The sequence below is a fragment of the Arvicanthis niloticus genome, chromosome 4, assembly GCF_011762505.2.
Source record: "Arvicanthis niloticus isolate mArvNil1 chromosome 4, mArvNil1.pat.X, whole genome shotgun sequence".
In the NCBI taxonomy this organism is placed as follows: Eukaryota; Metazoa; Chordata; class Mammalia; order Rodentia; family Muridae; genus Arvicanthis; species Arvicanthis niloticus.
Window position 1 is genome coordinate 19,413,369 of NC_047661.1, and position 26,725 is coordinate 19,440,093.

The 26,725-nt window shown below is 36.3% G+C and overlaps 2 protein-coding genes across 7 annotated transcripts in view; one reads left to right on the top strand and one right to left on the bottom strand.

Moving 5' to 3' along the window:
* Positions 1 to 26,725, top strand: part of Fxr1 (FMR1 autosomal homolog 1) — a 47,301-nt gene that overhangs the window by 4,139 nt on the left and 16,437 nt on the right. For all 6 annotated transcript variants that reach the window (XM_034500741.2, XM_076932280.1, XM_034500744.2 and 3 more), the window contains exons 2-9: positions 13,920 to 13,972; positions 15,411 to 15,504; positions 20,541 to 20,612; positions 20,970 to 21,118; positions 21,488 to 21,581; positions 22,124 to 22,240; positions 23,628 to 23,798; positions 24,492 to 24,570. In XM_034500741.2, the coding sequence (XP_034356632.1) occupies positions 13,920 to 13,972; positions 15,411 to 15,504; positions 20,541 to 20,612; positions 20,970 to 21,118; positions 21,488 to 21,581; positions 22,124 to 22,240; positions 23,628 to 23,798; positions 24,492 to 24,570 (829 nt within the window). The remainder of the gene's footprint in view (positions 1 to 13,919; positions 13,973 to 15,410; positions 15,505 to 20,540; positions 20,613 to 20,969; positions 21,119 to 21,487; positions 21,582 to 22,123; positions 22,241 to 23,627; positions 23,799 to 24,491; positions 24,571 to 26,725) is intronic.
* The window catches only part of Dnajc19 (DnaJ heat shock protein family (Hsp40) member C19), a 29,047-nt gene continuing 27,739 nt past the window's right edge, over positions 25,418 to 26,725 (bottom strand). Inside the window, exon 6 of the mRNA XM_076932282.1 lies at positions 25,418 to 25,563. Coding sequence (XP_076788397.1) covers positions 25,532 to 25,563 — 32 coding nt within the window. The 3' untranslated portion in view covers positions 25,418 to 25,531. The remainder of the gene's footprint in view (positions 25,564 to 26,725) is intronic.

The window sequence follows — 26,725 nt, forward strand, 5'->3', positions numbered from 1 at the left end:
TAAAAGCAACTTAATGGAGAAAGGGTTTTTTTATTATTTTATTAGGCTCACAATTCAAGGTTATGGTCATCATTGAGGGAAGTCAAGGCAGCAGGAATTTGATGCATCTTATCATATTACATCTAGCCAGGTGCAGAGAGCAGTGAATTAATGGGCGTGTGTGCTTGTGCCCAGCTCTCTTTCTCCACTCTTAAGCAGTCTTGCTACGCATTCCCGGCCAGGGAATGGTGTTACCCACAGTAGGTGAGTCTTCCAGCTACTCAGAATAACCCCTCACAGACACAACTGTAGACCATACGAATTTGGACAATGTTTCATTGAGACTTTCCCCAGGGTATTTCTAGAATGTCTGAAGTTAATAATTAAAACCAATCATCACATATTCCATTATCTTGCCTCCTCCCCCTAGAAATTGTGCCCATTTTCATCATTAATATGTATTCTAACTGATTCGTATAGCACTAGACTTTGGGTTCTCTGGTTTGAAGGGAGCCCTTGGGTTCCTGTGATCCTCTTGACTCAGTCTCTGGAAGTGAACAGCTCAATGACTTCTGAAAGTGCAAGTCTCAAATGTTGTGCTCAACTCTGACATGACATTTTGTAATGTTACATTGTGTAGTTTTGGAGTAAACAAATTTTTTGGTAGTTGAACCATAGTTTTAATGCTCTGTGTCTGACCTGTGTACTTCTACACTAAATACAGTTTTAAATACAAGTAGAGCAAATCACTCAGTTTCTGGGTTTTGTGGAGGAATTTTTCTGTTTGTACAGATGAAATGAGATTTGGGGCCCTTTCATTGTGCTTTAACCATATAATTGACACATCTCAAAGTATTGTAATAGATCCATAAATAATTCCTCCTTTCCTAAGCTTACTAATAAAAATAAAAACAGATTAATAAAGTTGTACAGTAGTAGGTTATTTTATCACTCATGACAAACTAAAATTAACGGTGGAGTAGAGGGCTGAGGGCGTGACGACTTTACAGTGAGTACAAATCTTAATTGAAAGTCAAGCCTAGTGGCAAATGCCTGAAATTCGAGCCCTTGAGAGGTAGAGGCAGGAACACCAGCATTCTAGGTCAGAAAAAGAAGAGTGGCTAGGTGCTTGCTGCCAAGCCTGACAGTCTTGAGTTTGAGCTGGGCAGTCCACAAGAACACTTTTTTATTAAAAAGTTCCCATTTACTGTAGACTTAACCTTTTAACAACCTTGTCAAACTCCTCACCAACAACTCCTGATTTAGTATTTGAGGGAGAAATGGTAGCTTGCTTAGTATTAGGGCTCTTTGTTAAAATACAGTCAGATGATTTTGAGTTGTATGTACTTAAAGGTTTTGTAAATGTTAATTTTAAGTGGAAATGAATGGTCTCAACAACTTTTAGGTTTTGAGATAGGGTTTTATGTTACTTTGGTTGGCTTTGAATTTGCAGTCCCGCCTTAACCTACTGAATATTGTGATTATAGGCCTGTTCAACCATACTCATTTTATAAGTTTTATTTTCATTTAGGAATAATGGACAGATTTGGCTGTTTGCAAGGGGGAAAGAAAGCTGGAATCTTCTTTGTTATTTTGAGACAGGTCTGGAATATCTCAAGATGGCCTGGAACTTGATACATGTTTAGTGGGGACTGGAAGACTGTCCTTGAACTAATGACTTCCTGTTGCCACTTCTTCAGTGCTGGAATTACAGACATTCACTACTATACCTGACTATTGGATTAAGTTTTGAAAAACAAATGCTTGTCGTTTTATAGGAGAAATATATAATAAAACAAAAGCTGTAAAATACTGTCTAGAAATATGTGTTGGCTATATTTTTCTTAATGTACCTATATATTTTATGTATCATTTTGTGTGTATTTTGTAGGAGAATAGCTTGACAGCCTGTAATTTATTAGATGTTCTGTTAGGCTTTCACATACATTTCTTGCATACTTAGGAACTTCCTGAGGTACGATTTTGTGTGGGGGGTTTTGTTTGTTTTTTGATATTGGCTCTCACTGTGTAGCACTGGCTGGCCTGGAACTCATTATAGATCTGATTAGTGTGGAAGTCACAGAGATCCACTTGCCTCTTCCTCTGGAATGTTGGGATCAAAAGGTGTACATGGCCATACCTGGTCCAGGAGGTGTGCACTTAATTTTATATGCAAGGAACTGATTATGATGATACAGGTTGTCCAAGATTACACTCTATCTGAAGTGCTTCTTAACTCTAGGATTTTCACTTCCAGGTGCTTAGTTTATGATACTTTCTTACACTTCCTTAAATGATAGTTTTGAGTAATGGACTGTGTGTTTAACTGTGTATGTGTGTGAGTGTGTGGCACAGGTATAGAGAGTCCAAAGGCCTTTCCTTCAGGTCACCAATCTTGTATGACAAATGTTTACCTGGTGAGCCATCTTGCCTGTCTGAATTTAACTAGATTATAACTTAGTGATTGTGTTCTCTATCACACTGTTAAGTATGATTCTTAATTCCTGCACTCAGGAGGCAGAGACAGACCTTTCTCTGCGAGTTCAAGGTCAGCCTAGTCTGCAAAGCTAGTTTCAGGACAGCCGAGGTATTATACACAGAAAACCAAAAAAAGAAAAGGATTCTTAATTTTGTACTGGGCAGTTGTGAGGTTTTAGTTTTTTTCATCTGCAATATGAGATAATTGTGTATATTTTTTTACATTGTAAAAATGGATATACTTGGAAGCTTTGTATATTGTCCAGCTCTAACAAGTTAGTGCTTAGCATTCAGACCGTTTCTTAAATGATTTTGTACATTTGCATTTCTAATTTAGTCTCACAGTGAAACAGGTAACACCATTTGGGAAATCTGAGGCCCTGTCCAGCTCCACAAATCAAGTCATTTAAGATTCCTGTCTGTTTTTGCTTCCTTGGAGGCGTTTTTTTTTTTTTTTTTTAATTTATAGATATCCTCTCCTACCTCCCCCAGCACACTTTATTTTGAGTTAGGGTCAGGGCTGTTCTCAGACTTGGTATATAACTGAAAATGGTTTTACATTTCTCATCTTTCTGCCTCTACTTCCTAAATATTGGGATTATGGGTTTGTGCTACCATGCCGCACAGTGTGATTTCCTTAAGTACAAATATTACTAACACAATGGGAATATGCAAGGCTGAATTGGGATGAATGTTGCAAAATGATTTAGGCTGTTTTCTATGACTTTTGCTTTCTAAGAATGTGCTCTTTTCCAAATGGTAGCTAGCAGCCACTGAGCTTAAATATACTAGTCAGAATTGAGGAAATGTTCTTTTGAAAAAAAAAAAATAAAGCATAATAGTTTTTAAAATACTAATTATGTGTTGAAATAATATTTTGAGTATATTGGGTTTTTAAGCAATTAAAACTTCACCTGTTTTTACTTTTTTAATATGGCTATTTTAAGTACATGAGTCATATTTTAGTTTTTTGAGATAATCCTTCATAGTTGTTCACCTTTGAATTAGTATGTACAATAGTTTGAAATATTTGAAGTGCACATACATATTTAAATTAACTGCCTGTTGAAAAATTTTTTTCTGGTCATGCTAGAAATGGAATTCTGGGCCTTTCCTATATTTTCGGATATCAAGACTTTAAAAAAATCGGTGTTTGTTTGTTTGTTTGTTTGGGTTTCTTTGGGTTTCTTTGGGGGCGGTGCTCAGGTTGCTTAGCTAATGAATAGGAACAAACTACACACTGCTGTGGCAACTTTTCTAGGACTAGGTTTTCAATAATAGCTGGAATATAAGAAAATTAGGCAATGAGACCAGAACTGCTTTGTTAATCTAAATACTCCTGCATGTGTATATATAGTACATAATTCATTGTCTTTCTCTTAGATTGAAAGCCATGGTAAAATTGACTATTAACAAATCTCACATTGACTTAAGAGTAAATTTCTGTTCATCTGTTCGCTGGAAAGATTTTTGATATGAGGTTTCTTTTTATTAACTATTCCCTTCTGTTTCACCTTTAATATGTTTGCACATATATTTTGGGAGAGTGACTGGAGAGTGCTTGGTAATATTGATGGAATTTGCAATAAAAGCTTTAGTATATATTTGAATAAGTAAAAGAATTAGGCTTGGTTTCTGGACAAAGGTGATTTGTTGTGCCATCTTAGTAGTTCTCTATAAAAAGTTACATCTTTCTGATTTGGTTCAAATTGAACATTTTAAATGGTTTAAAAAAAAAAAAACAAAACGATTATAAGATTGGAGAGATGGCTCAGAGTTTTAGGGTACTGACTGATCTTCCAGAGGTCCTGAGTTCAGTTCCCAGCAACCACATGGTGGCTCACAATCACCTGTAATGGGGTCTAATGCCCTCTTGAGGTGTGTCTGAAGACAGCTACAGTGTATTCATGTACATAAACAAATCTTTTTTAAAAAGTGATTATATATTGACAAGGACATAAGTTCCGATATTGTCACAAAAGAAACTTCCTGACACACACTGATAACTGGAACTTCAGTGATTTGCAATAGGAAATTGGAGTTTTCAGTAGCTATGAAGAACCATTAAGGCATTTTATTTGAAGAACTGTTGTATATTAGTGCACACAGTGGAAGATATCTGTGCAGTCTTGTTGCATTGCTTAGAACAGTTAAATGCTCAGTGCTAATGCATAAGGCAGTTATTGATAATCGGTGTTTTCATTGGCTAAGGACAAATTTTTTTTGTTGTTAAAAATTAGTTTCACTATGTAGTCCTCCATGCTGGCCCCTTAACTCATGATTCTTCTATTATCAGTTTCCCGAAGTGGTGGGATTACAGGTGTATGCTATTAAATGCTCAGTGATAGACTTTTTATTTTTCATTTTGTTCTTTTTTTTGAGACAGGGTTTTTCATTGTAACCAGTCCTAGCTTTCCTGGCCTCGCTTTGTAAGATGAGGCTGGCCTCAAACTCACAGAGATTCTGCCTTTGCCTCCGAAGTGCTGGGATTAAAGACATGTACTACCACACTCTGCTAACAACAAACATTTTAAAGGATACACACCTATGTGTATCACTGTTCCTATGCAGTGTGGTTTATTATTGGTGTGCTATACAAACTTGGTTCAGTACAAATGTTTCCCTTCTTTTTTCTCCTGATGGTGTTTTTGTTCCTTCCATTTCAGGTAAGCTTGCTTTTATAGCCAGATAAACTAATTCCAGATTTCTCTCTATTCCCTTAGCATTATGTATGGAAACATTGAGGAACAAATGTAGGGTTTTTCAGTGTGCCCATGAAAAACTAGAATCATGTACTTGACTTTTCATGTTCAGTATTATTTATAGTGATTACATAATAATTTATAAGAATATAAAAATTCAGGTGTTTGTCAGTAACCTACCTTTCCCACCCCACCCCAGTATGTCTGTGTTTCTGTTGGATAGATTTTAAAGGAAGGGATAATTTAGGGACTGGAGAGATGGCTCAATGGATAAAATTCTTGCCATTGAAATTTAAGGACCAGAGTCCTAGAGGGCTTGGTGTAAGTTGGCTGTCTAGAGGAGCTGAATTGGTGAGCTCTGCGTTCAAGTGAGAGACCTTGGCTCAATGAATAAGGTAGAAAAGATGAAGACGCCTTATGTCAACCTTTTGAATCTCCATGAGGATTGCCCACCTATGTATACATTCATACAACATAAGTGCAAAAAAGAATAGGATGGTTTGGAAAGGAACTTAAAAATAGCAGAAAACAAAAGCTTCTAATAATAAGTTACTTTTTTTTTTTTTTTTGGAAAAAAAAAAACCTTCATATTTCTTTTACCAGTTGATAACTCTTTACTCTTTATATCCCAGCTAGGAAAGGTTTGTTTGTTCTTTGGATTTGTTCTTATTCAGTTAGCCAGGTCTTTAGTATGTTTTTCTATTGGGATGTTTCTTATCAGTTGTTGAGATCTGTATATTATGGATATTAACCCTTTCCTTTAACGTAAAAGTTCATCCCCACAAAGATAGACATCTGTTCAAGCAGCAGGTTTTTAAGTAATAATCAGTGGTTTAACAGTTTGAAAGAGTTTATTTGCACATCTGGGAACTAAGTACCCTTGGTACTGGTCCACACCTTTTCTATTTCTAGGATTGGAATGAGAGTGACATCTAGTATCCAGGATAGCTGGGTTGATAACAACTCCTTGAATTGTTCCACAAAACCTTGGGTGCTCTAGGAAGACTGGCAATGAGGCTCAGAAGAGGGAAAATTATGGCTTGTTTGTTGAGAAAACTCAAAAGGAATCTTTGTTTCCTTTCTTAGGTTCTCTAGCTTATCACATGCTCCCTAGAGAAGTTGATACAGTTGTAATAGCAAAACTGCTATCTTGTAGTGTCACTGTTAAGTGTTCTGTTTTCCTTGTCCTGATAAGGGCTCCCCACCACCACCACCACCCATATCTTTTTAACTTCGGACAGTTCAGAAACATAAAGGGATTTGAGTCATAAATTAATAGACATTAAAGTTAAAGGAATATTTGTTGGAGTGTTTTGGAAGTATGGAGTAGTGGCATTAAATGCTCCTTAGCATGGCTTTGACTGTCTGAGGGTACCTCAGTGTAAGAAGCTCCCATCCTTTGCAGGTGTTTTTTGTTTTGTTTTTCATTTTACATAAAGTTGCTCCCAGGTCTGGGACAAAAACCATTGGCTTTTAGATAATTTTCCAGAGATGTGAGAAAGACCTTAATTCATTACACACAGTGGATTGATACCTGTGTTGGCCTGTATTGGAACCCTGATTAGAAAAGACAGTTGTGTTTAGTTTTCCTTTTAGAAAATTCTGTAAAGTGGATCATACATATATGCATGTTGGCTGAAACATAAACCATGGTCAAGAAGTCAAAATAGTTGAGCTAGCTAGGTTTAGAGTCCAAGGAATAATTTGAATGTGGTAGGTAACTCAAGCCTGTAATCTCAGTTCTTGGAAGGCTGAGGCAGGAAGGTTTCTGCAAGTTCAAAACCAGCCTGGGTTGCAGAGTGTGTTCTTAAAAAGAAACAGTTAACTCAGAGGAATAGATTATCTCCACAGATAGATTTAGATGTTTACTGAAAGGTCCGTGTCATTTTATTATAACCTAAAATGATGCCAACTGCAAGAGAAAAGTTGCTTATATTATTACTCTAAGGATTGGTTATCGTTTTCAGTAGCTTACAAGAAATAATTTTTAATTTGGGTACCCAAAAATAGGAAATGCAGACTAATAAAGTTACTTAAAACACCATTAAACAGATATCTTGGTGTTGATATTTTCTTGATTTTTATCAGAAGATAACTTTCTGCTAAGAAGACTCAATCTTTCCTTAGTATGGTACTTGAGTGCTGCAGAAAATTTGCAAGCAAGCAAAGTCTAAACATGCCTAAGTGGTGACATGTGGTGTCAGCTATTAAGATGCCCTCATTTTTAAGAAGCATCCTGGTTTCAGAGATGCTGATTGTCAGATTTGAGACTGAGAAGTTAGACAGGAACTGGAAAATGAACCTTTGAATAAACTGTCAATTGCCCAAAGCCTGGCAAGTCAAAAGCTAAGGCAATTTTACCCAATTAAGAAAAATGGAATCCTTAGTCTTGTGTAAATTATACCAGCAGTGATCTTTAACTGATAGGATGAAGGGAAAGAGTGCAGTAGCATCTAACACTGAGCCTCATGCTTTTAGGAGAGAAGTTAATTGGTTTTTAGAACTATAGTACTTCACCACAAGTTTGCTTCAGGTCAGGAACTAGGCCTGTTTTTATTTACCTTTGATAAGAAATCAAATACATAAAATTATTTCTGTTGTACCAAATCTAGAAAAATGTTAGAACATTATGCAGGGACACTTTTAACACATGGCAGAAAAATAAGCCAGTTACTAAGAACACTTCATCATTTAAAAATAGTAGTAGTAGTGTCAGTTTGTTAACAGTTTTATTTGCTTGTTCATGAAAATAATTGTGAACTAGAGGCTAGATTTATTTTTGTTTTTACAATTACTACTTTTTTTAAAAAAAAGTCTTACTATAGAGGTCTGGAAATCCTGGAGCTTGCTATGTAGTTGAGGTTGGCCTTGAACTCAAGAGATCTGCCTGCCTCTGTCTCCTCAATGTTGAGATTGAAAAGGTGTGTGCCATAACACCTGGCTTGTTTTTATTTTTAATTAATTATTGATTGATTATTTTCTGTTATTGATTGAGACAAGGTCTTTGTACTCCTACCTGTTTTGAAACTTGCTATGTACACCAGGCTGGCTTTGGGATTAAAGGTTTGAGCTACCTACCATACCTGGCTTGTATTTATTTTTAATTATGTATGTGGAAGTGTGTTATATGAGTGTAGGTTTCTGGGGAGGCCGGAGGCATTGAATCCCACTGGAGCTGAAGTTAGAAGTGGTTGTGAGCTGCCCAACATGGTCTCTCTCACCCCTCCCAAAATTTTAAATTATATTTATTTGAGGTGTGTGTGTGTGTTTAGGCATGCCAGAGGACAACTTTTAGAAGTTAGTTTTCTCCTTCCACTAGGAGTTGGGGGTGGATTCCCAAGATAGAACTCAGGTGGGCAGGCGTGGCAGTAGCTGCCATAATTTTCCGTAGAATCACTTGCCTGCTCAACCAATGAGGATTTTTAATAGATTGGACTTTAAATATCAGAATCACTATAGGAACTGGGGATGGCTCAGCTAGTCAAGAGTGCTTACTGGTTTTGCAGAGGACCTGGATTTGGGTCTCAGAACCCAGGTGGCAGCTTACAACCACCTGTAACTCTAGTTGGCTCTTCTGGCTTTTGCATGCATATGGGGTATGTACATTCACGTCACGAAGTTCCACACATACAGGTAAAAAGTAAGCAGATCTTTAACAGAAAAATCATTTAAAAAATTAAGAATTAGGCTGAGGGATGTCTTTACTTTAGAAAACTTTACTTGCTCTTGTTTGGCAGTAAAAACAAATTTAGAAAAATTTAGAAATTTAGAGTTTGAGTTTTTATACCATGTAAGTCTAGTTTATTTATTTGTATCTAGGCTACCAATCTAAACTCAGTTTTGTAGCTTTTAGCTGTTTAGTTCCCGATTACATACAGTTAGTAGTTTGTTTGCTTGCAGAGGGCTATGGTATTTTAGTTTCTGTTTCCCTTTTGTAAGGAGTATAAATTAGTTTGTAGTGGATTGCATAAGAGGAAGACATTTGATGAGGTCTTAACCAAAAGTAATAGTTGAGCTTGAAGTTGGTTACTTTACAGTTGAGGATTTTCGTAGGTCATATAATTCTCCAGATGGGTTTTGGCAGTGGCAGTGGGGCTGGGAGCTGGAGACAATGCTGCATATTGCCATCTGCAGCCTTCAGAGTTCTTGCAGGAACCTCAGTTAAGGATTTTAAGATAGACTTAAGCACAGGCTTTATTGCAGAGGAGCTCAGGGAAACAAGATAGCCCTAAATGTAGGTGTGGACTTTGTGAGAGAGTGTCAGCAAGAGCCATACACAGTTTGGTAGTTCTGAAGTTAGCTTGATGCTGAGATATCCCTTCCTCTGTTTCTCTTCTCTTTCAGTAAAGAGGTTTAGGGTGTCTGGAACTGATTTGGATGGGATTATAGTCTGATAAGGTGAAATCATATATCAAAAGGGAGGTCAGACTTCGTTTTCTGTTAAGTGGAGTTTTTGTGAGATATTTAGAGAATTAAAAGTTTATGGCTGGAAAAGGAGGGTGGCATTAAACATGGCCCTTTGCTATGTGTAAGCAATCTTAGCAAATGTTAATTGGACTGGAATTCTTTACTCCTAGCTGGCCAGGAACTTCCATCAAGCTGATGGCTCCTTCCCCTTTCCAGGTCTCAATTTCCCTGTCTTTCTTTTCTAGAAGCCTTCAATTTAGTGGTAGTGGTTTTAAAAGGATGCCTGTCTATAGCCTTTTTATTTATTTATTTATTTATTTATTTATTTATTTATTTATTTATTTATTTATTTTGTTGAGGGGCCTGGTTGCTGTGGAACTTCTAACTGACCTTGAACATCTGATATCTGATTCCCCTACCTATACTTATAAGAGCTACAGATTTCAAATGCATGGTGGTTCTAGCAAGATTTCATTGTGCTTTCCTTACAAATTGGGTTTTGATGATTATTTTCTGTAACTGTGAAAGTCTCCATCATTTCTACTGGTAGTACTGCTCTGTAAGACCTAATTTTTTTTTTTTCCCTTTAATGAAAAAGCTCTTAATAAGAGAGGTTTTTTTTTTTTTTTTTTTTTTTTTTTTTTCCTTAAGCACTGTTTATAACCTTCCAGGAAGTGAGCCTTTGGGTTGGTGTTGATCTGTATTGCTGCAGTTGTTTCTTTCTCTAAAATGAGAGATCTTGGCAGATCATTTCAAAACTCTTCAGTGGCTATTCTGTGTTGTACTGTGTATTTTCTTCAAGTTGTTTATGTTGATAATGTGGGTCACAAAATGAAGTGAAACAGGAAAAAAGCAAAGGTAGAAGAAATTATAACACATGTTAACATCTTAAAAGTTGTATATATTAAATTTAAGGTTTTTCTCCTCTCAGTCTGTTCCCTTCTCATTGTTTGGGGTCTGTCCTGATAGTCTTATTGGCTGGAAAATTTATGGGATTTAACTCTTAGTTCAAAGTTACCCCCACCCTCACCCCACCTTCTTTTCTTTATGATTATCATGGCTAATCTTTTAGGTAGATTTTTTTGTCTTCTTTTTTTTTTTTTTTTTATTAGAAATGACTTACTTACACTGGGATTGTGAATAATTGACTCCTGCCCTCCTTCCCCCAATTTTTAAAAAAAATAAAAATTTTCTCCATACCCCACCCCCTTTTTGAGGCAGGTTTTCTGTCTGGTTCATTCTGGCTTCAAACTCACTATGTAGTCTAGACTTTCCTTGAACTTACTATCCTCTTGATTCAGCCTCCTGAACTTTGGGGAAAGAGGCATGTGCTATCATGCCTAGAATAATTTTTTTTAAGTCTCTTAACTATTAATTTTTCAAAGAGAAATTTGTGATGGTGCTGAAAATTGAGTACAGGTGCTCTACCACTGAGCTACAGTTCCCATCCCTTGGTTAATCTGAAACTAGCTCTTTTTATTCTTGGTTGGATTTGAACCTGCTCTGCCTCCTGAGTGTTGGTGTTACAGGCCTTGTGTCACCATACCCAGCTTCATTTCCCGTAAGAATCAGCCAAATGTCCCAGTAATGATTAAAAATAAGTCACTCTTTGCCCTCACTTAAAAGTCTTCTAAAGCCAGGCATGGTGGCCCATGCCTTTAATCCCAATACTCTGGGTGGAGTCAAGTGGAGCTCTGAGCTTGGGGTTTCAGGATAGCCATGACAGGGAGCAAGGAGAACAGACTTAAAGGCCCACCAACATGTAAGGTTCCCAGAAAGTGGCCATAGGGGCCATTTCCTCTGATTGGGTCTTCAGTAGCAGGGATGAAATACAGATGTTAAAAGATGCTAACTCAGGAATACTGGAGGGGATGTGTGCTAGCCATGGGGAGTTTTAGAAGTGCCCAGCCATTGATCTAATCAAGGCATATCAAAAACTAGCTGATGTGTGTGCCTTTCATTCACAATCCAGCTCGAGACTGGCCCGGAACCAAAGTGGATTAACTAATTCACCGGTACAGGTGAACTCACTTTTAAAAATTAATTGGAGATTTCTGAATAGACTACACATGCATCATGATATAAGATTAGGAGGATGGGAGAATTGGTTTCTCAGCAAGCCAAACTGAGCTACATGGTTCCTGAACAAGCCACAAAACTAGAACAAGGAACACAGCTGCCAGCTGGGACTTACCCTGAGCTCTTCTAAAAGGTTTTTAGTTGCCTCAAAGTACTTAAGCTTGAAGGTGCTGGGAGCAAAGGCAGGCTACTCTAAGACAAGGAGGGAGAATAGAAGGAATGAGAAAAATGCATGATGATAACAGAATGATACATATCAGATATGACAGGGGAAGATCTTGGCTACAGAAAGGAAAAAATGGAGAAAATCAAACAGGACAAATAATTTGATCTGTTGATTCCTCAACATGGGAATAATCCAGTAACTGGTTTAGACATAAAATGTCTCTAGCCAAAAATCCAGCTAAATTTAGATAATAAACCTTGTTAGTTATGGAATCCTTAAGATTCTTCTAGTCCTCCTTCATGTGGCGTGACTGACTTACTGTTCAATTACAAGGAATTCTTTCTCGGGTTGTACTAAGCTTACTGTTTGGTTTTCCTTCTGCTGGTTTATATTTTTAGTCTTTAGTTTGTTAATTGATAGTAAGACATTGAAATATTGCTCTTTTAAACTGCTCTGTTATTTAACACAGTTACAATTTTTGTCTTTATCTTTTTCAAGTTTGTCTTGGCATACACTGTAGTGTTAAATAGATTTTAAGGGAGCATGGATAGAAGGATTTCTTTATGCTGTGCTTTACCCAAACACCAAGTGCATGTGTCTGTTTGGCTAGTCTTGAGTGCATGTTTTGGAGTTGTTGAAAAATATTTACTAATTGGCCAGTGGGTTAAATTATGTATAGAAGCACTGGACTAGAGAGGGATTTGCAGTTCTGTTCACTTAAAAATAAATCTTATGTGGTATGTTATACCCCTGTCTCCCCCCTCCCCCAATCAATTATGCTTTTTTCTTTGTTGACTGACGGTTGGTTGGATGGATGGTTGGAGTCTATAGTAACCCAGGCTGTTGTACTTAGCCATCTGATTATATACTGATTATAGCTCTAATTGTGTCTCTGAGGCATTAGTCAAATGAAGATACATACTTACTCTAAAATTTACCTTTTAAGGCTAGAAAATGATCAATGATTTTATGTTTATTGATAACCTATGGTTTTGAGGAATTATATTAACTAGAGCCCAATTTGAGGAAGAAAGTAACTGAATAAGTGAGTGCAGCATGTGTGTAGAAGTAACAAAACTTTGGGAGTCAGTTCTGTCTTCCACTGTGGGTTCTCAGGATCAAACTCAGCTTGACATATTTGCATGGTGGGTACTTTTACCTCCTGAACTGTCTTTCTGGCTCTGAAATTTTTAACTCTGAGGGAAACAAATACGACCAAAAGATAATGCTAGTTTTCAAATGTCATGTTTTTCCAGAGTTGGGCTGTAATGTAATAGTTATAGTGTTAGGTACTTTGTTGACTATTACTTAAATTTTAATTTCTGATACACGAGAACTAATTAACTCTATTAGATTAAAATTGTATGTGAGTTACAGAGTTAAGATGTTACCTGGCAACAAGAGTTTGGGTCATTAGCTCTTACTGAATTACTGAACTCTCAGACAACTTATTATTTCATCCAACTAATGCCTGTGCTCCAAGGATGACTATGTGTTGTTTTTGTTGTGTTAATTTTAGTTATAAGGAGAGTTCAAGGGGGCTAAAGAACAGCTTTTTACAAATGGTGGAGATGAAAGTCAAATTCACATCTGAACAATTTTTTCAAACCCTGTGGTTGGTGGGGATTGTGGGTTTGTTTGGGGCTGAGGTGGAAATTGTGTGTGTTTGTGTCTCTGTCTGTTCTCTCTATCCCCCCTTTTCAGTCTCTCAGCCCAGGCTGGCTTTCAACTTGCCAAGAATGACCTTGAGTTTGTGATCCTCCTGGAGTTGTCTATCCCACTGTTTTTTATTGGGCTGGGAATGGGGGTGTTTTGAAAATGTGAGGCAAGTATTCCACCAACTTAGTTATATTTCTGGCCCTGGGTATCTTATTTTTGCCCTTCTAAAGACAGGGTCTGATGTAGCCTGGTCTTATCTGGTATTGCCACTCTGGCCTAGAACTTAGCCCAGTCCTCCTTCCTGCCTTAACTTCCATAGTGCTGAGACAGACTTGTACCTCCTCGTTGGTCTTCCTTTACCTATCATTCTACAGTTTTTATTATTACTATTACAGGTTTTTAGAGTTATGTAATAACATTAATGCTGATACAACTTTTGTTTTACGCAGGGATTTATCAAAGATGTCCACGAAGACTCCCTCACAGTTGTTTTTGAAAATAAGTAAGTTATTGGTAGATGTTAACTTTTAAGAACTGATTGTTCTTACTGATGCCAGTAGGAAAATGATTCTGCTTTTAAGTACTTGATTCTCATGGTTTGCAAGTCCAGTTTTGATAATCCCTCACTTGCTTTTGTGGCTACAATTTACCTGACATTTTTATGTCCTTTATCAAAAATATGTATGGATATGATTCAGTCAGCCTTTTTTGTTTTTCAGAAGTAGATGCACAAGTAGCATAATACTTAAGTCCCCTGAAGTTGAAGTGGTGGTACAAATAGTTATTTATGAGTTAGAGGGTATCTTTAATTGCTTGATGTTATTCTCCCCATATCCTAGAGGCTATGCAGTTAAACGTGTGAAAAGTATACTAGGCTAGGTTGGGAAGGGTTATAGAAGGACTTGTTAACTTGAAGGTCAAAGAACTGTTGAACTTGTGAATGGCTCTGAACTGCCTGAAGAGATATGTATGTGCCTGACAGCTGCCTTATGGAGAGACAGATGTCAAGACAGCTTCTGTCTTTGTGAGCTGCCATGTAGACAATAATGGTAAAAAAGAAAGGGAATTGAAATTCTAGACTTTAAGCTGTCTCCTTGCCCAGCATTCCCCTTAGTACCATTTTATGTGGGGGATATCTCCCAGGTGTAAGATGACTATGGAAACTTGAAAATGATATTTGACTATAAAACCTTCTCAGGTGACAGCAGCTTATTTAGTTTATATCGCTACAAAGATTATTATGCCTTTACTAGATTCTAATTACATATTTTCTAGCCAAGTTAAGAAACTTTTTTAGGGTGTATATGCTAAGATTGAACTTTGGCCCTGTGAGCATGCTAAGCATAAAGTTTCCATCAAATCTATGTGTATGAATGTTTTTTTCTGCATGTATATCTGTACCACATTCATGTCCGGTCTCATCAGAGGCCAGAAGAGGGTATCATTTGGAATTGGTGCTACTGTGTGTGTCCTTTAGCCACTGAGTCATCTCTTTAGCTCCTGAACTGATAATAATTTGTACTTTTTTTGTGAGCATGTACACTGAACTTAGTTTTTATTATTTTGTAATTTACGAAATTTGGGCATCTTTTTGATGTCATATTCTTGATCTCACTACTTTCATTTGATAGCTGTGAATGAACCTTTGTTATTATTGCTAAATTAGCCCATTAAAAAAATAATTTGTAGGTTATGTGTTTGCCATTCTTAGGATAAATAATTTGGAGTGTAATACTATCAGTATTAATTACAAAGCTTATCAAGAATCATACAAAAGTGTTTCTCAGCTTAAAGAGTTAAAGAATTAAGGTTTTTTGTTTTTTCTCTTTGGAACATTCTGAATGATAAAACTAACTTAAAAAATATATAGCACTAGTCAGCATTTTCTTATTAGGGTCTGCTAAAATAAAGGTACTAATTCTTTTTTTGTAATCCTTTAGTTGGCAACCAGAACGCCAGGTTCCGTTTAATGAAGTTCGATTACCACCACCACCTGATATAAAAAAAGAAATTAGTGAAGGAGATGAAGTAGAGGTATGTGTATTTAATTTTTTATTATTGTGCCTTATTTTTTGTTCTAAATATCCTTGTGAGCACATCTTTAGCTCATGAATAAACATGCTCCTTTCCTGTTGTTTATTGGCAGTGCTTGTGACGTAGTGTTACTGGAGACTTAAGTCAGAAATAGATTTGCCTGTCAGTGTTACTATTCTTAGCTTTGGTGGGCTCAATCAAGTTTTTCAAAACAAAAGTTTCTTAAAACAGTGATACTGATTTGACGTTTTGAAGAAACCTAGCACAGAACCATGTATAGTGTTAGTCACTTTCTAAGCTAGTTTTAGTGGTTTGTGCTTCAGTGTCTTTGGTTATGTATTATGTATATATGAACTGCTTTGTGGAATACTGTAGGAATGTCTAGAAAAATTAGAAAATCAAAAAATGGCAAAACCTCAAAATCCTGTTACTTAGCACATTGCTCATATTGTGTGTTTTACCTTCTTTCCCCATTGTTGGATGAACATATTGTGCTACTGGTTTTGTAACTTGCTCCCTGTCTTCAGTATTAACTATTCTTGATGACCGTGCTTGCGGTTGCTGGGCATGGTATTGCATGTATGTAATCCCTAGTACTCCATTGAGACTGTATTGGGCCATGTATAAAATCCTGTACTTTGAATTCTCCCTCCCCGAGTTGAAAATATCACAATACAATGGTAAATGAAGATACACTATTTACTTATTTATTTACTATTTATTTAAATTTTTATTATTTAGTTTTTTGAGGGTTTTGTGCAAAATTTTTGATCATATTTGCTATCCCCCATCTACCTACCAAACTGTCCTTTTCCCCACCCTTTAAAAAAACAAAAGCAAATCTCTCTCTCTTTTTTTTAAGTCTTTAAGACTAATTTATGCTTTCCGAACAAATACTCTCAGATATGTGATCATCCACAGAAGAGTGGTTGTTCTCTGAAAACCATCTCTCCTTCTCCTAGCAGTTAGCAGTTGTTAATAGATCTATAACTAGGGGCAGGATTGCTTGGTCAACCCTCCTTTTCTTGGTCAACAAATCCTTTTTGGGATTTGGTCTGTCTCGGGCTTGCACAGGTTTTGTGCAGCTGTCACAACCGCAGTGAGTTCATGAGTACAGCTGCTTTGCTCTGACCAGAAGATAGCTGTTTCATTGTAGTCAGTTACATTCTTTCTGCCCCCCTTTCACCATGATAGCTTGGAAAGAGCAGTTACATGATTTGTTTAGGGCTGAGCAGTCTGCAGTCTTATATTTGCACTTTGGCCAGTTGTGGGTCTCTTGTGATCATTGTCTACAGTAAACAGAATCTTTGAGAAACACTGATCTGAAGAGTATAGGCTGGAAGGCTAGGGTATAAAGTTTTAAATTTTCAAGAAAGTTGTAACATCCTTCTACACTTTATTTTTAAAAGAAATTTTTTCTTTGTCTCATTTTTGCCTGGTTTATAGAGACTGGATAGTATCCTAATTATTTCTCATTGAAATACCCAACAAGCAACTTAAAAGATGTATTTATTTTGGCCCAGAATTTGAGAGTACGGTTCATGTTGGTAGGGCAGTCATGGTAGCAGGAACTTGTGGCTGCTGTTTATGATCTGTCCAGTCAGAGGAGGAGAATGCTGGTGCTCAGCTCACTTTCACCTTTTTACTCAGGCCAGGACCACAGGCTATGAGGTAGCACTTCTCATTTAGGGCCAGTTTACCCAGCTCAGTTAACCGATTCTGAAACCTCTGTTATAGACACAGCTAGAGGATTGTTCTCTAGGTGATTCTAGATCTGTCAAGTTGACAGTATTAACCATCACAGATAATAAAACAGCAAGTGGGTTCACGATTTTGCTTTTACACAAAGCTATGTTACAATTTTGTGTCAGTACTATGAGCCTTAAGTAATCAATGCAGTCACTCCTCTTTTGTAGTTAACTTCCACCAAAATAAGCACCAATAACTTTGTTTAAAGAGCCATAACTATAATCTAGATATAGATGGTAGTTTGAATAAGAATGGCCCTCATGGGCCCATAATATTTGAATGCTTATTTTGAAGTTGATAAAAGTTTGAGGTGGATTAGGAGGTGTTACCTTATTGAAGGAGGTGTGTCAATGGTGATAGGTAGGTTTTGTTTGGGGTTTCAAAATCCCATGCCATTCCCACTTAGTGTTTTTCTCTACTTTGTGGTTGTTGTTTCAACATGAAAGCTCTCAGCAGTGCAACGCTCCCTGTCTTGATGGTCATGGACTCAAAAACACTCTGGAACTTTGAGTATCCCCCTCCCCTCCCCCCCCCCACCCCTCCCCACCCCGATTAAATGCTTTCTTTTATAACCTACCTTAGTCATGGTGTTTTGTCAGGGCAATAGGAAAATAACTAATATAGTATACTATAGTAGAATTCTTGAGAGATGTGGTGAGACCTCAGAAAATAGTGCCGAGTGACTTCTGGGTAGACAGGAACTGTCCGCAGAGGTAGTTAGGAGATGCTCAATTATGGCTGGGATGCTGAAAGTTTCCTTGTTAATTTTGTCTTTATACTTCATCAAACACAGCTTTCTCAGAATTGCATCATTTTCTAATATTTTTGTATGAGGACCGAAGTTTAATTTTGGCTTTTAGAGCTAATTCTGTTACCATTGTGTTTTCCTCTTTGGGAATTCCACATCAAGGAGTCAAGAAAGGGATGACTTAGGTCAAAATGTTCTCAATTAGAAGTGTGTGTGTGGAGGACAGATTTAAGAGATTTTGTTTTGTCTTTCAGGACTGAGTTTTTCTGTGTGTAATAGACTTGGCTGTCTTGTACTCACTTTGTAGACTAGGCTGGCCTCAAATTCATAAAAATCTGCCTTCCTCTGCCTTCTGAGTGCTGTGACCAGAGGTGCGCGGCACCATGCCTGGCTGGTTTTTTGTTTTACTTTGATTTGTTTTAAATCATTTTTGTTGTTTTTAGATGGCCTAGAATTTGAGATCTTCCTGCCTTAGTCTCCTTTGTGTTGGGATTACAGGCTTCATATTACCATGCCCTGGTTTCTATACTGGTTTGCTGTTAAGATGCTATTGTAATAAATCTCTGGTTTAAGGGGTTGGGGAGCACTAAATCAACAACAAACCCCACAGCTCCACTGGTGAAGTGCTGAGGATATTTTAACACTGTTTTTCCTTGTCTCTGCCTAGGAAAGCATAGCCTGACTTGAAACCATCTGTGGCTTGGTTTCCGTAGTTGTGACAAAAACATGTCAGAGATTTGGAAATAATTGTTCTTAGATTGTTAACTTGAAATTTTAAGGAAAAAGTTTAAGTTAAATATGTTTTAAATATTTAATAGTAACATAATACTTATTCAAATATAATTAGCTAGAGTTGGGTGCGTTTTAGATTTTTTCCTTTGCATTTATAAAGAATTTGAGGTTGTAACAACTTTGATTCTATTACATATTTGTGATTTTTTTTTTGCATATACTAATTGTAACTAATAATGATGGCATCACAGATACTGTCATGTTTGCTCATAATGCTTTATTTTTAATCAAACATACAATTCCTTGATAGGGATGTATCCAAAGTTGAGATCAGAATTGCCACTGTTACAACAAAAAGCAGTAATATGCTTATGCCAAATCTTTTAAAGAGGGTCACTTGTTAGGGAGAGTGACTTAGTGAGAAGAGTACTGGTTGAACAAGTGAAGACTTCAGATTGGGTCCCAGAACTCCAGTAACAACTCTGGCATGATCTCTCTTGTGTACCTTAATCTCTGCTTCTTTCTCACTGATTGGTGGGGAGAGGAGACAGGTGCTCACTTGTCAGCAACCTCTCTGAAAGAAATGGAAGTTCTAGGTTCAGAGAGAGAGAGCCTGTGTCAGAGAGTAACAGAGAAGAACACTTGGCATACATATTACAGAAACACAGAATTAGAAAAGCTGTGTATGTGTGTGTATATACTGTTTGTGAAGGTTATTTATGAAAATGAAAAAACACTTTACCTATGTTCTACTCCTAAATGATACACTCAGTCCTGTATTTGATAGTCTTATGAAATGAATTTTTTTTTAAACGAATGTTCTTTTAAATCTTGGAATTTTGCAGATTAGTAGAGGGTAGCTTACGGTCTCTGAATGTACCTCTAGGATACATAGGAAGGCCTGTTAGTTTACTGGTTCCTTGTAAGGAATCATGGACAGCTAAATGGAAGGTTCAGGGATAAGAACCCAGCAGTCAGAACTTTGAGTACGTAAGTTCTATCCAGCAAGAGGCTGAGTAATTGATAGGCAGACACATGACTGATTGTGCCTGCCAGGTTAATTAGTCAAGCCAGCCTTCCAGATAAGGATTTCACAGATTCAGATGCAGAAACAGGATGACTATCAGAATTGTGATGTTTGCTCTTTTAGTCTGAATAGTTGGAATTTTAAAAGTGGCCTGCAGAAGTACAGGCAGGAGGATCGGGAACTCAGGTCAATACTGTTGCTAATATAAAGAGTTCAAGTCCATCCTGAGCTATTAAGGAAAACAAAGCAAACAACAACAAAATAATATAATGTAAAATTCATTTTTTGTTTTTTATAAAATGTTTATTATGGTAGATGAACTGAGTGTCTTATGTTTTACTTTTCAGATAAACACTTGTAACACATTGTACTTCATGTTTTTAACAGTTGGTGGTCATGAGCCTCTTTATTTTTAAAGTATTAATATTTAAAAATTTAGTATTTAAAATTTTAAATATTTTTAATTCTTCAAAACAGTTCCTAATTTTGATGCACAGTGTTGACACATGTCATACATATTTTAATACAGTTGGCCTTGTAAGAAGTTTCTTTAAATTTATTTAAAACTATTTAAATAGTTACTTACTTGTTAAGATAGATTTCCAAAGAGCTTTTAGCTTTATTTTTAAGTAATAACCTCTATCTACACTTTTCTTTCAGAGTGCATTTCTCTTGCTCATTTCAATAACATTTTGGTTGAGTTCAATTAGATTTTATATTACATCTTTAATGTCAAAATCTTATTGGATGGATAGATAAAGGAATGTTTTTGCTCCTCAGGTATATTCAAGAGCAAATGACCAAGAGCCATGTGGATGGTGGCTGGCTAAAGTTCGGATGATGAAAGGAGAAGTAAGTGACTGTTTTCCAAGGAAACACCTTAACTCTGGGTCACTGTAGCTGGCACCTCCAATATAGTTGTTAATCAGTTGTTACACATTCATTCACTTTACTGTTAATTTCTTTTTTTTCCTTTTTTTTTTTTTTTTTTTTTTTTTGGCCAAACACCAAGGATTCTTTCTAGAGGTATTCCTCAAGGCTGTATGACTGTAAAGGTTCATGTTTATAAACATTTATAATCTGGCTTATGTAAATGATGTTGATAATACAAAGGTATGCTTAGTGTTGTATATGGAGGGGTTTCTAAAACATCATCTAAGGGTCAGTACTTTTGTTCACATGAGCTTTTAAAAGAATTTTATCTTTTAGTTTTATGTCATTGAATATGCTGCTTGTGATGCCACTTACAATGAAATAGTCACATTTGAACGACTTCGGCCTGTCAATCAAAATAAAACTGTCAAAAAAAATACCTTCTTTAAGTGCACAGTGGATGTTCCTGAGGATTTAAGAGAAGCGTAAGTAATTTTATTGAATTGTTTATAAGATGAGATCTTTCAGTCTACAAAACAACTTCATTCTTCAGTCAACCAACCAAAACCTTAAAGAAGTAACTCAGGGGCTGAGAGATGGCTTTGATAGGACAAGTGTTCGATTCCCAGCACTAAAATTGGGCAACTCAGACTACTACAGGGCTTCTGATGCCTCTGGTTGGCACTTAAACTCAAGTGTGTATACCTACCACAAAAGACACATAATTAGAAATAATAAAGTAAGCGTTAAAAAAAGTCTAATTCTAATGGGAGATACCAAACTGAGGTTGCATTTTGTTCTTCCTAAATTTAATCCATTACTGAAGTCTTGCATCCACATTAATTTCTCTTTAGGTGTGCTAATGAAAATGCCCATAAAGATTTTAAGAAAGCAGTAGGAGCGTGCAGAATTTTTTATCATCCTGAAACTACCCAGCTAATGATACTGGTAAGATAAGACCATAATTTAAGTTAGTTAATGACCAGCCTTACTATTAGATATTTCTTAAGCTATAATGTGTATAATGAATTTACTTTTAATAATAGTTTTTGTTTCTTTTTATTCTATGTTAATTTTCTCTCCTTTAGTAAGTAGAAGCAAATTTTTTGGTTTGGATTTTTGGCTGACTTTTTGATAAAGCCACTTCCAGCTGGCTATGACCAACAAGTAGCAGTCCTATGGTGTCAGCCTGCCATGTGTTGAGATTAAAGGTGGCCACCATGCCTTGCTCATGAGACACTTAATGGTCTCCATAACATCTTGAGATTCTTAATGTGTAAAATCTTTAATTTTTTCCCCCCCTGCTAACATACATTCCAAGCATCAGATAGAGATTAGAAAGGAAAGTAAGATAACTTTTGAGAGAGAATTTAGGGTAAAAATAAATAAGCCACAGGTAATCAAGGATAGCTTCATTTAAATTATTTTCATTTTAGAATTATTTGGAAAAAATAATTAAGTTTTTGAGTGATTAACATGTTCATTTATAGTCGGCCAGTGAAGCAACTGTGAAGAGAGTAAATATTTTAAGTGATATGCATTTGAGAAGTATTCGGACGAAGTTGATGCTTATGTCCAGAAATGAAGAGGCCACTAAGCATTTAGAAGTAAGTTGGTTTGCTTTTTGTGTCTCATATACTTTCTTGTGTCTCAAACTATATGATTTGTAACAGAATGCCACCTAAGACCTATGCATTTATGGCTAATACCTAGAGTCCTTAAGAAAATTATTTTTCCGTTTTATTTTTTATCAAACATAACATTTTATTGTGCTAACTGCTGCTTAGCTTTCTTTTGGGGGCATAGGAGATAGGTGCCAAAGAGCTTTAGAAATTAGTAACGAGGCATACCTAGAAAAACTACTTATTCTTATTTATTCTGCCTTTAATCTGATTTTTACTACCCTGTCACCTGTCAGTTGTGACCTTAGTTTATGGTAGCAGTTGTTATATAAGAGGAAAGAGGATTGAAGATTGCCACCTTAGAGCATACTTTACATAGGCTGGTCTTGTCTCTCTGTCTCCTCCTGCTTGTCGGATGCCACTCTGGGATATACTGTTCCCAGCTGAGTAAGTGTGCATATACACTTGACCTTGGAGAAATTGAGACATTTGTATAAACTCAGATTTGTGACTGCCCTTACTTACATGTTCTAAACAGTATAGGAATACGTGACTAGCCATCTGCCTTGGAGAACTGCTGGTATCTAATTCATGGAAATAATTTTAGAATTAGTTTCCTGTAACTAGAATTAAATAAACTGAAATTATTTTTCTTCAATTTTATGATGAGTTTCCTTTATTCTGTAAGAGATTCTTTGATGATCTTATTTTTTGTTTCGTCTTGAATTTAAACATAAATGTAACATACTCAAAATCTACTATCTTTGTGTAGCTCATTATGTTAACATTTAGCATTCTTGGTCAGTCTCCAGAGCTTGTCTTGTTAAAAACCGAAACTCTTGAACAGCAGCTTCCTATTTCCTCCTCTCTTCAGACCCACAACTACTTTTAAATGTTTTGTTTGTTTGTTTGAGACTGACATGTAATGCATGATTACCCTGTCACTGTGCTCACTTTTCATGCTTTAATTAAAAAAGAATTTTTCCCAAGTACTGAGATATATCCCAGTACCTTGCTTATGGTAGGCAAGCTATTAGCACATTGGTATTTTTTTGTTTGTTTTGTTTTTCTTAAACTTGATAACTGGTTCCATCAGTGTCATTAATGTTAGTATTTTCTGACTGACTTATTTCTCTTAGGACAGTAATATTAATGTTCTTGGCTTTGATTCATTTCACCTATACCACTTTCCTCTTTAAGTTTGCTATTGTATGAGTAGCCCACATGTTGTTAATGCATTTACTAGTTGGTTGATATAGATTTTTTTTCCCCTCCACTTCTTGATTATTTTGAATGAAGGCGAACATCAATTTGTTTTTTTCTTTTTTTAAAGTTTTATAAAAGAAAATCCTAACTTCTCTCTTTTTGCCAGTGCACAAAACAACTTGCAGCAGCTTTTCATGAAGAATTTGTTGTGAGAGAAGATTTAATGGGCCTGGCAATAGGAACGCATGGTAGTAACATACAACAAGCTAGGAAGGTTCCTGGAGTTACTGCCATTGAGTTAGATGAAGATACCGGAACATTTAGAATCTATGGAGAGGTAAGTTTCTGCTTCTTGCCTTTGGTCACTTTATTTGGCATATTAGCAGTCTGTTCCATATTTTTTTTCTATAATTCAGTTTTGAGATAAGAATTCACAATAACATAATGTTTCTTTCTTAAATCTTCAGAAGTAGCTAGTGTAACTTCATTAGGAGGACAAGCTTTGAACTGTACTGCCTAGGGTTCTGTGTCTATAGAATGTGCTTAGAAATTTACTAAACTTTCTGTTGTATAATAATGATGGAGTTTACAACTATGTTTAAGGAACAAGAAATGAAAGTAATCATTCACAGTATAAAATTGAAATAATCTTATAAGTAGGTCATTTTTTAAAATGTGTCTCTGGACAAGCAAAGCCTAGAACAGGCTAGCCTCACATGAGGAAAAGGTGGTCTTTTCCCTCCTGAGCTCAGAGTGCAGGACTGTGCTGGTGTGCTACCATGTCCAGCTTAAACTTTTTAAATCTTCTTTGTTTTGTGGTGCTGGGAATAGAGACCCCAGGGCTTTTGTACAGGGCAGGCAAGTGCTTCTCACTGAGTTATCTAACAAACAACCTAACCTGAACTGTAGACTGAGCAGAACCTTGTATTATAGCATTACAATTGAGAATTTCCCCTCTTTTCATACTTTTTGGGTTTGGTGTTGTTCTAAAATGTTAAGAGGAGTTTATGTTTGTCTTTCCTCCATCCAGAGTGCTGAGGCTGTAAAAAAAGCTAGAGGTTTCTTGGAATTTGTGGAAGATTTTATTCAAGTTCCCAGGAATCTTGTTGGTAGGTACTTGTATAAAAGTTAAATGTGAATATTATAAGTGTAATTAATTTATTTAACTGGATGCTAGTCTTACAATGTTTACTTTAGTGTAATATGAGTTGTTTAGACAGCCTGTATTGTTTTTTTTTTTTTTTGTGAAAGCATTTTATGTGACTTGTAACTTTATGTCTTCATGCCTAGAAAGTAAGATGTATTTGTTCTGTGCCATTAATAAGACCCATAATTCGTGTAATGATTTGTTGTTAAAAGTTTCCTTAAGTCTTCTCATCCTTTGGGCACTTTCCTATTTCTTGTTTAATGTGGTTTTTTCATTTATATGTCCATCAAAATTGTGATGGTATGGTCTTAAAGTGTCTGTGATAATTTTTTCCTTTTGTTTAGACTGGAACTTAAAAATCTGGGCTAATAATAGAGTAATAAACTTCTTTGTATATAATTAGCACTGAATAAATAATTGGTTGTGGCAAAAGCATAGAATAAGGTAAAAGTCTTGGGGAGGAGAAAAGATGATAAGAGGGGAGCTTACCTTGTTTACCTCCCTCAGTGATAATTACGGTATTCACGAGGTATAAGTTGACAGTTTTCAGTTTGCAGTGGTTAAACTTTCAGGTATGTTAATGAAATTGCTGTTGATGTGCCCTCTGTCTTTGTTTTTGTCTTTTGTTTTGTTTTTGTTTTTGAAGCTGAGGATCATACCATTCCCAGGGCCTCCTGTGGTAGCAAGTGCTGTCCTACTGAATGGTGTCGTGCCTCTGTGTCTTATTTTGTGCCACTTGATGGATATAGGAAGGTTTTTAGATATATGTTAAGTACTTAGTGATTTACCAAAATAGTAAAATTAAGTGCTAACATAATAGGGTGGAATTTGGTAGCAAGTCATGCAGTTTTGTTTCCTTTGTCTCCTTGTTTTTTGACCCTAGGGAATTTCTTTGAGCCCATTGGGTTCCATTAGAAGGTAATTTACTGTTGATCCATGTAGTATTTCTCATATCCTGTAAAATAAAATTGGAAAAGGTTTAAAACACTTCTCTTCTTAAAGATACTTATTTGAACACTTAAAGGAACTGTATAGGGCTGCAGATAATGTGGCTCGGTGGGTGAAAAGCTTGTTTTCCAACCTGAACTCACTTCCTCTTGATTTGTTGTATACAAGCCTGTTGTAGCAAGTACATCTGCAACCTTGGTGAAATAGGGAAGCAGATTCTGCCGGTTTAATGGCCAGCTGGTCAGGCTGGGAATAAATGGATTCTGGGTTAAGAGAGAGAGAGAGAGAGCCTGTCTCAACTCAATAAATAAAGAAACAAGTAATAAAAAAGGCAAGGACAGATAAAGAAAAACACCCAAAGTTGACCCTTGGCTTCCACATGGATGAGTTCACACAGAGAAAAAATGGATAATAGCAGGGAAAAAATTGTTTATTGTAATTCTGCTACTGTTATGTAGAAGGATGTAGAAGGCTTTTTGGTTCACTTGTGATATATTGCCAGTTAATACAAACTCTATTAGTTTTTGGTGTGCCATTGTTCACTGCATAATGCTTTATGTGATGAGCTAAGAGAATAAAATTGAATATTATATAATTTTAATAAACATGAAAATGCAAAACTTTGTTAAAAGATTATTGTTGGAAAAAAGAACTTTTGAATTTTTAAAAGTATTTTTAAATTTTGTGCACACTCATGAGATCTCTGTCTGGGTAAAGGTGAGAAAACTATCTTATGGAGGCAGTTTTCTCTATGTATGTCTGTATGAGTTTTGGGAATGAAATTCAGGTTGCCAGGCTTGTGTAGCAAGTGTTTTTACGAGCTGAGACAACTTGTTGCCCTGGCATACATAATTTTACTATGCTGCTTTTTTTCTCTTTCTCCTCTTCCTTCCAGTACTAGGGTTTGAACCCAGGGCCTTGCCCATGCTAGGTAGGTCTTCCCACTGAACCCTACTCCAGCCACAAGAGCTGCTTTGGAAAATGTCCGTTGTGCTGTTGAAGTCAGTTATTCACATGGGTGAAGTGCTAAGATTTTGGTAGCTATTCTATAGAGCATTATTTAACTGAACTAGGCTTTCTTAACTTGTAAAAAAGGTTTTGATGGTGGTTTTGTGGAAAGGAAATCAAGTTTTGTCCAGCTTAATTCTACAAAGATAAACCTTGGTCTT